Source organism: Schistocerca piceifrons, chromosome 1, assembly GCF_021461385.2.
Source record: "Schistocerca piceifrons isolate TAMUIC-IGC-003096 chromosome 1, iqSchPice1.1, whole genome shotgun sequence".
Lineage (NCBI taxonomy): Eukaryota > Metazoa > Arthropoda > Insecta > Orthoptera > Acrididae > Schistocerca > Schistocerca piceifrons.
Window position 1 is genome coordinate 18,133,420 of NC_060138.1, and position 10,560 is coordinate 18,143,979.

At 36.5% G+C, this 10,560-nt stretch overlaps 1 protein-coding gene across 1 annotated transcript in view; it reads right to left on the bottom strand.

The window, feature by feature from the left end:
- LOC124795332 (dynein axonemal light chain 1) overlaps nucleotides 1-5,772 on the bottom strand; it is a 163,769-nt gene extending 157,997 nt beyond the window's left edge. The window contains exons 1-2 of the mRNA XM_047259317.1: nucleotides 5,739-5,772; nucleotides 5,503-5,651 (exon numbers count right to left, since the gene is read on the bottom strand). Coding sequence (XP_047115273.1) covers nucleotides 5,503-5,651; nucleotides 5,739-5,741 — 152 coding nt within the window. The 5' untranslated portion in view covers nucleotides 5,742-5,772. The remainder of the gene's footprint in view (nucleotides 1-5,502; nucleotides 5,652-5,738) is intronic.
- Between the last annotated feature and the right edge of the window lie 4,788 nt (nucleotides 5,773-10,560).

Here is a 10,560-nt window from a genome sequence, read left to right on the forward strand (position 1 = left end):
TCTTCCTGGAGTACGTACGAGTCTTCTGATGTTGCTACTTTCTTGTAGACAACCGTGTCATCTGCAAATAGCCTCACGGAGCTACCGATGTTGTCAACTAAGTCATTTATGTATATTGTAAACAATAAAGTCCTATCACGCTTCCTTGCGGTACTCCTGAAATTACCTCTACATCTGCAGATTTTGAACCGTTAAGAATGACATGTTGTGTTCTTTCTTCTAGGAAATCCTGAATCCAATCACAAACCTGGTCCGATATTCTGTAAGCTCGTATTTTTTTCACTAAACGTAAGTGCGGAACCGTATCAAATGCCTTCCTGAAGTCCAGGAATACGGCATCAATCTGCTCGCCAGTGTCTACGGCACTGTGAATTTCTTGGGCAAATAGGGCGAGCTGAGTTTCACATGATCTCTGTTTGCGGAATCCATGTTGGTTATGATGAAGGAGATTTGTATTATCTAAGAACGTCATAATACGAGAACACAAAACATGTTCCATTATTCTACAACAGATTGACGTAAGCGAAATAGGCCTATAATTATTCGCATCTGATTTATGACCCTTCTTGAAAATGGGAACGACCTGCGCTTTCTTCCAGTCGCTAGGTACTTTACGTTCTTCCAGCGATCTACGATAAATTGCTGATAGAAAGGGGGCAAGTTCTTTAGCATAATCACTGTAGAATCTTAAGGGTATCTCGTCTGGTCCGGATGCTTTTCCGCTACTAAGTGATAGCAGTTGTTTTTCAATTCCGATATCGTTTATTTCAATATTTTCCATTTTGGCGTCCGTGCGACGGCTGAAGTCAGGGACCGTGTTACGATTTTCCGCAGTGAAACAGTTTCGGAACACTGAATTCAGTATTTCTGCCTTTCTTCGGTCGTCCTCTGTTTCGGTGCCATCGTGGTCAACGAGTGACTGAATAGGGGATTTAGATCCGCTTACCGATTTTACATATGACCAAAACTTTTTAGGGTTCTTGTTTAGATTGTTTGCCAATGTTTTATGTTCGAATTCGTTGAATGCTTCTCTCATTGCTCTCTTTACGCTCTTTTTCGCTTCGTTCAGCTTTTCCTTATCAGCTATGATTCGACTACTCTTAAACCTATGATGAAGCTTTCTTTGTTTCCGTAGTACCTTTCCTACATGATTGTTATACCACGGTGGATCTTTCCCCTCGCTTTCGTATAGTTTTAATATTTGTACCTGCATGTAGGTTCTCACAATTGGTAGCAGAACTTACGTTATCTCAGAAAGTCTTCATATCAGACAATCTGTGTGTCACTCTATGTAGGAACATTCTTCTCCCATCAATAAAATGTCTACAGTAAAAAACGGGTAGCTATGTGTAAACAAACACTGATACCATTACATTCCGGTAGTCCTCTGTGTACAATTCTAAAGTTAATAACATATGCTCTTATCCTTCTGAACTACTGTCAGGATCTTTTTCGAATAATCTCTGGCTAGGAAAGAAGTTCACCACCTCAGTAACAAACTCACACCCAATTTTAATACTGGTACAGCATTACTAGCCATAGGCACGCTGCTAAGAATGGGTTCTTGTTCTTATTCTTTACCTGTCTGTGGATCATTCCTTGCAATGATACTGGACACATTATGTTTACATTAAGCTTACATATACAAAGCGAAAATACAGTGATATCTATCAAAAAGGGGTAGATTTTGGGAAAGTGCTTGCTATGCGATCGCATATGTATATTCAATATGATACCACACCTCCACATTTCACCAACACCGTTATTACACATTTAAATGAACATTTTCCCCATAAATGGATTGGTCGTGGTACTACATGTCTGTGGCCACCCAGATCGCCCCATTTAACACCATTGGATTTTTGTGTATGGGGATGGATGAAAGACATAGTTTATCAGAACAAAGTTAATACACGTGAGGCATTACTTGCTCGCATTACGAATGCAACATATTAAACTAAGAAGAACCCTGTGAAACTGAAACGAGCAACAAAATCTGCTCATACATGTGCAGCTAAATGCATTGAACTCAGTGGAGACACTTTTGAACATTTATTGTTAATATACTGTGAAATTGTATGTACACTGTACAAATTCCTTAACACTGAGCTTTGTTTTTTCCAGTTTAACATGAATTCACATGTGCTATGGTATTAATAAAAGCAGATTATCTGACACATTCATACAGTTTCAGTTGACATTATTACCATCATTTTTCCAAAATTAAATTATCTACAACCTATGATGAAAACTTTGTGCAATTGTCTGGAATTTAAAAAACAAATTGGGCCAAGTACTTAATGAATTAAAAATTTTACAAAATTACTTCTTTGCATCTCTCGATGTTCTGGAAAACTATTGCAGATACATGTCTGTGACATGTTTTATTAGATTCACCAGATCAATAACACAAAATGAATGGAAATCATGCTTCACTTTAACCTCATACAGTTCTGTGATGGCTTCATGGTAGCGAAATTGCTAAATTTCAGGCAGAATCTTTTATTAGCCATAACTAAACATTTGCGGGCCTATGTTTATATGAACTTTTTTCTTTAGTTTTACTTGTAGAATAACATACTAAAATATTTGCAGATCTTTGTGAATCACCCGGTATGTTGTTTTGTTTCCATTTATAAAGTGATTGTTTTCCCTGAAATAATTGTTTCCACTTTTCACATTTATTGAAGCCTTCTCTTGCAGGTCATCTGTTATAGAACTGGTGACAACAAGTTAAGTATCATCTGCGAACATGACTACACTATCAGATATTGTTTTGGTCAAATCATTGACAAACAGAATGAGAAACAGTGGATCAACGACAGATCCTTGAGGAACCCCATATTTCACAATTTCAAAATACACGTGTAACATTATTTTTCACCTTTGATTCATTTCTACACGCTGCTTTCTATATTCCGAAACGATTTAGTTGCAAGTATTATGGATTTCAGCTATTGATGTTTTGGTAAATTTGCCCTTCTGAACCCATGTTGTTCATCATTGAGAATACCGGATGTTTGTATAAAATGTAGTATTTTGTCTTTGATTATGGTTTCTACTATTTTAGAGAGTACAGATGTAATACTTATAGGTCTGTAATTTTGGGCCTGTCTTGCAGCCTCCTTCATATATATGAATTACTTTACTCTTTTTTTTTTAGGCATATTGCAAATATTCCTTTTGCTATAAATTAGTTTCTCAGGCAGGCTAGTGGCTTTACTACACATTGTGAACAGCATTTAATTACCTTAGTTTAGTGGACATACCACATAGTCACTCTCTCTCTCTCTTTTTTTTTCCCCCCCCCCCCCCCCCCCCGACTACATATTTTTCTTATAATCTCTGATTCATTAGTTGGGATCATGAATAAGCATTTTGTCCTATACGGAATGTTTATTGTATTTATTTTGGAACTACCATATAGTTTTGATTTTGTTAATTTTGTCCACAACTTCCGTGTAATGTTTGTTTAAAGTATTGCTGACATCTTGTGCATCACTGAGTTCTCTCCCATTTACCTCAAGTGTTATGTTATTTGTGTTTTCCACACCTAAACCTTTCCTCTCTTCATTTGTGAAAGACCATAGTGATATTTGTTGAGGTTGCTATTATTATATGTCGATTTAGTTTCTTTTATCAGTTTGGTGTATGATTTCTTCTTTTCCCTATATGCATCCCTATTTTCTTGGGTTGGCCTTAGCCAACTATTATCATACGTATTTTTCACCTCTCCACTCTTCCTTTTTACCTCTACTGTGACCCAATTCTTAGTATACTTCTCATTTATTTCCCTTCATACTAATGGGCATGCAACATCTATCTAATAGCCTAATGTATTGCAGTATGGGTCCCATACTTTATCTAGGTTTTCTTTTAAGTATACTCCGCTAAAAGTCTTCGGTTTCCAATAGCCTTTGTAGCCTAACTGTATTTGTTTGCTTCGTTTGTCTAAACTATTTAAATATTTTTTTGTGGCTGTCGTACATATGCTGCTAATTCAACTAATACCAAATACTGGTCTGCAATGGTTGTGTATATGACGTGACTGTCTGCCTGATCTGTGGTATATTAGTAATTACACGATGTATTAATGTTCCTATATTTGTAACCCCATCTCATGGGACTGCCTACAGCTAAATTAAGTCTACAAGTTTTAATCAGATTTTGAAAACTCCTTGTATAACAGTTGTCTTTTATCGTGTTAATATTTAGGTCACCAGCTACTATGATGTAAGAGAATTCCCTGCTAGCCTTATCTAACAGGACTTCTCTTTTAGAAATCCGTTTATCTGACTGTCTGGTGATCTGTAGAGCCCTATTATCACACACTTTTCCCCATTACATGTTGTCTGTACTGCTGCAGCTTCAAACAGCATTTCTGTACAGTTGTCTACTGACCATGAAGTGATATCCTCTATTTGCCTGTGTACGTAGACTGTAACTCACACAAAGCTAATTCACCCAGAGTCTGTCATAAATTTACTTCTCTGTGCTCAATCTATATACCTAAAAGCTTAATAAAAACGTATAATTGGTTGTCGGGCAGGGTCGACAGAAGCGTCCGATCCAACGCGTCGGCTTTGACCCGTCACGTAAGGGTGTTGTCGTGTGACGTCATGACGACGCGGAGTTTGGTTTGAGTGTGGCTGTCTCCAGTACTGTTTTATCTTATTTTATTTACTTTTCTGATCTGTTCGTTCTATCTCGTGAGATTTTTTTTAAATTTAAAAACACTTATTACTTATTTTAATTATCTGTTTCCTCGAATTTATGTTTTAGTTTATTATATTTATCTTTCTGATCTGTTCGTTCTATCCCGTGAGATTTTTTTTAAAAAAGACAAAAAACACTATCAGCTACTGAAGCATCTTTATCTTCTATGGGTTGCAGGGGTTACGACCCCTGGGGAGGTGGGTGGGTATTCATGCATGGCTGTCTTCACTTACACGTTGTAGCTACGCAAGGCGTCTAAATTTGTTTATATTTATTTTGCCCCCACCCAAAACCCCCCATTTCCCGCGCTTGTCCCGTTAGTGTCATTAGGCTTCTTGTGGAAAGTGTGTGTGTGTGTGTGTGTGTTTTTGTTTCCGCCATATTTGTGACGTCATGGGTCAAAGCAGACGGGTGGGATCGGACGCTTCCGTATTTCCGTCGGGCACTCAATTTTAAATCATAAAAGCGTTCTATGATATACACCAGTTTGAGCCATAGAGTTTAACTTTTTACAATATTCAGTGTCTTGCACACAACAATATTCTGACACAGCGATGAAGCTTATCACAATCAAATATCAATAGAAAATAATATTCATGATTTTTTAACCAATACAATCGGCAACAAGTTGAACCTATCCCATTCTAAAGTTGAACCTATCCCATTCTAAAGTAACTACAGTGCACTGGCAGTAATGCTGGGGTATTCACGTTAACAATCGCGGCATTTATGTTTGTTTGTCTCTGTGAACAATGCTTGTAATTTGGCTACCTAATGTTGACTTACCTGCAGTTAACCAGGACAGCTAATGAATTGTCCATTTTTTCTATAAAAGGCCACTGAAAACATAAATTAACATCTGTCGCATCCGCAGGGTTCATTTCATATTTTTCCTCCCATCTTTTTAGAGCATCTTTTATTGTCGTTGCTTTTGCCTACACACACAATACGCAATTCATAATTATAAAGTATATAACATTCTTGTTAGGAATTTAAAAAAAAATACTTCTCCTCATACGAACCATTTCTTTTTTCCGTTACTCAGTTGTAGAAAGCGTATCCAACTTAAAAATGCTAGGTAAGGACCGGGTACCAACAACAGTTTCCAAAATAACTAATATTATTTTGCGGTTTAAGCGCGTGAAGTTCCGACAAGCATAGCTGTTTATGCTGTTATCACATTCCGTACCCATGACAACTAAATATCGACTAGAAGTGTCTGATAACAGCGATGGAAATTAAAATAACAGCATTGTGATCTTTTGTAATTATATATATTGTCCATCACAACGGCTTATTGACATCATAAATTCGTCTCCCGCGCCGAGTATTGAGCAATCTAAATCAGTTGCAGTAGACCACCATGCCAATAAGCGGAAAAAAAGCCGTACCAGTATAGTTATGTAACTTTCAACGGTATTTCATAATTACAAATATCGACTGTGTAGTAAGCTTTCGCCTGTTTTGTCTGTATATTGATTGGTTAATTCGTATTCACTTGTTTTCGTACTTATGTCAGAATTAAAAATGTCAAATACATTAGTATAGTGTACACAAACGGATAAACATGTAAAAACACTGATGGCCTAAAGTGAAAGGAAAAAAGAATCAAAAAATAACACGCAATTATCCACTAATATGTGGGTAGAATCACGTAAAAAGAAAGTAACAGCAACACGTTTGGGGACCTGAATTTCAAACTTACAAAAACTACCGGTACGGAACAAGGCCGTCATTAATGAATATATGGGAGAAAAAATACGGCAATAAAGTGAAAGTTAACTTGATACGTATATCACTTAGTGTCGGACAAGAAGCGCTGTGGCACTAAGAACCACGTACGTATCGGTACCAAACGGGTAAGGGTGAAAAAGAAGTGTAGCCCGCAAAACTCATTCGTCCATTATTTGAGAATGAGAGCACGTAGCGACTTGTTACAAACTACACACGTTATTTCAGATACTCACGAACCTTTTTGTCCCGACACCCCGCACAAAATGATGAAAGAAGAAATTTATTGCTCACTACATTTTCGCTTTTCATGCAGTAAAACTGCCGCATCAGGCATGGCCTTTTTAGTTATTACCGGTTCTTGCTGTATCACTAGCTCTACTAGCGATACACCAATGAACATATCGAGCCCCGAATCTACGATATTTCCTAACCGGTGCCATAACTTTATAGTGGCGCACCCCTCCCCCACCTTTCCCTCAACCTCGTGCTTTTGAGATAGGCCGTCAAAAATTTCAAAAAAATCGGTTTTTCAAAATTATATTCATTTTGTAGTGCACATCTTTCTGAAGAGTTTGACATACAGGGTGTCCCACAAGTTTTGTTGACCATAAACAACCTGCTGTCGGTATATTTTTTGACCAGTCCAAGGCCTTTGACATGGTCGACCACAAGCTGCTGCTTATGAAACTCCATAAGTATGGGATTAGAGGTGTAGTCCACAATTGGTTCCATAGCTACCTTAGTCAAAGAAAGCAATATGTAGAAATAAGAAAATCAGAGACATTCAGGCACTGCAGATCAGATATACTACATACAACAAATGGCGTCCCTCAGGGATCTGTCCTTGGCCCTGTTCTTTTCATATGGTTCATAAATGATCTCCCAGAACACATATCAAATGCCAGCTCCTTTCTGCATGCGGACGACACAGATATCCTGATAACCAGTAGAGGTGACACATTGGAGGATGCAGTTAATGAAACTACTTGACATTTACAATCGTGGTTTGAAGCAAATAGACTACTCATAAATACTCAAAAAACTGTAAGTATGAACTTCCATACTAGTCAAAATCTAACCCCCTTCAATGCAGTTACAGTTATCAGCAAAGATGACATTACGTACAAGCAGGACACCAAATTTCTTGGACTTACCATCAGTAACACACTAGATTGGAAACCACATACTGGGTGCATTGTCACAAAAGCTTAGTAAAACCTGCTATCTATTACGATCATTAAAAGACACAGCCAGTGTAGATACCGTGTTTGAGTCTGTCTTGAGCTATGGCCTAATCTTCTGGGGGAAAAGCTCTCATTCTCTCACAATTTTCAAGTTACAAAAACAAGTAGTAAGAATAATGAAATGTAAAAAAAGAACTGAACACTGTAAACCACTATTTCAACAGCTAAAAATCCTGCCATTACCATGCCTCTATATATTGGAACTAGCTTTTTTTACAGTACAGCACTTGGACGCCCTTGACAGAAATGCAGACCGCCACACACATGACACCAGAAACAAAACACAGTTACAAATTATAGCCCACAACACAAAATTATATGCGAATGGGGTTAAATGTATGAGCATTAAAATACACAACCACCTCCCAACAGACATAAAAATAAGCAAAAAACCCAAAAATTATGAGAACTAAATTAAAGGAATTGCTACTAAATCACTGTTTCTATTCCATACTTGAATTTCTTGAAACAAAATTTTAATTACTTGCAATAAGCTGTTTATTCAGTTGTAGATGTTTCTACTTAGTAAGATAATTTAATTATTGTATCTTATCTATATTCTGTCTGTATCACATATAGGCCTATGTATTCTGCTATGTGAACTATGTACCACAATATTTTAATTACTTGTAATAAGCTGTATATTCACTTGTAGATATTTCTACTTAGTAAGATAATTTAACTATTGTTTGTTACTCATATTCTGTCTGATCTCATATATGTATTCTGCTATGTGAACTATGTACCACAATATTTTAATTACTTGTAATAAGCTGTTTATTCACTGGTAGATATTTCTACTTAGTAAGATAATTTAATTGTTGTTTGTTACTCCTAGTCTGTTTGTATCTCTTACATGTATTCTGCTATGTGCAGTATGCACCACTGTCATCTCTCATCACACACCACCTTTTCTATATTTTGTCTATATATCCTGTATGTATTCTGCTATATGGTTTATGTACCACTACTGTTATCTCTCATCATATACCATCTTAACATAATTTTTCAAATTGGCTTGTCTTATATCATGATGTGCTTTGCTGTACAAATTGTATGATCTACAGGACCAACAATAAATCAAATCAAATCTTGACCACCCTAAATAACTGTTTGTCCAGATGCAAATTACAAAATGTTTCAAGCAAATGTTCTTTAGCCATCAGGGGTCATCAATCAGCATGACTGCCTTCGTTCTGGCTTTGTTTTTTACAAAGATATGAACAGCAGTGTGACTTTTTTTTAAATGGCACCCTGTATGTTTTATTCGGTGATTCATTTCCTCTCCTAAAGACCTATTCAAAAATGTATCACAGTGTACCATTCACTGAAACATAATGTTATTAATTACATAACACAGCACTGACGTTGACACTCCCAGTGCTTAGTGCAGATAATTGGCTGTAATGGAAGACGTCCACATGCTGGTGTTGGCAGAGGTCAAATGTAAACATAAGTAGAATGCACACCCGTCATTCTGTCAACCATCGGCAGTTGAAGAGTTGTGTGAGTAGAATATACACCAACGAAGAGAAGGTAGAAATGCTACTCATCTATGGGAAATGTAAGTTAGCAGAACAGTAATTGCAATACTGTTTTGTTATGTACAGGTACATTTAGTACAGTAGTTTAGTCCTCTCAAATACTGTTGTGTAGAGTAGGCACACAGTAAAGGCTGTCCTTCCTACAAACAACATTGATAAAACGTTGCTTTTATTGTTGTTGTTGTTGTTGAAGGTAGGCCAAATGCTACGCAGGCAGCGGAACTGTACAGAGAGCAATATCCTGACAAGAACCCACCTTCCTGACAGATGTTTTCTCATCTTGCGATGCTTCAGGAAATGGGAAGTTTCAACCCACAACAATGCAATCATTATAGTGCTTGCACAGACAAAGCTGCCGAATATAATGTTCCCGCTTCTGTTGGTATGAATCCACATTTGAGCACACAACACCTTGAACACGAGATTGGCATTCCTAAAACCAGTGTACATCGTATTAGATTAGATTAGACTAATTATTCACTCCATAGACTCACAAAAGAGGGCATCCTCCTGGGTGTGGAACATGTCAGATAAACACATTACAAAAATGTAATTAGAAAAACATGAGTTTCATTAATTTTAATGACCCTCAGTCAATAAACAGTAAATTATGTACATCAATTAAAATTAAAGTTCTAATATTTACAGGCTTAATACTTACATCTGCTTTCATTAAATCAAATTAATTGTCAAAAATTAAAGTAAATTATTCATTTCAAATTACGTACAAGATTTAAAATTAAGCTTCCACTATTTACAGACTTAAGACTTACATCCACACATCCATCATTCACACAGTAGATAGTTAGTTTGCTGTTACAACCAAGTATGGTCGAAAACTAAAGTATAATAAATTTTCATTAAAATGGTCTACTGCACTTGAGAAATTCATGGATGGAATAGGAGTTGGCCACCAAAATTTCTTTTAAATTATGTTTAAATTGTGCCTTGTCTGAAACTAAACTCTCAATGGTTGCTGGTAACTTATTGAAAATATGTGTTGCAGAATACTGGACTCCGTTCTGGGCAAGAATAGAATAAAATAGAATAGAATAATTTTATTGTTGTTAGGCCATTAAGGCAATAGACAAAGCCATACATATAATACAATATAGTTCGTGTATCAAAAGAAAAATAGGTTCGTTATTACAGTGTAATATTATGATTGGTGAAATCCTACAAAGTCATACTTATATTACTGTATAATTCCTGTTGTAAAAGAGTATTCGGTTTGTTATTAAAGTATAATATTACAATTGACAAAATCCTTTGTCATAGAATGGGTGGGCAACTAACCAGTCATACAGTGCTTGTTTGAATGG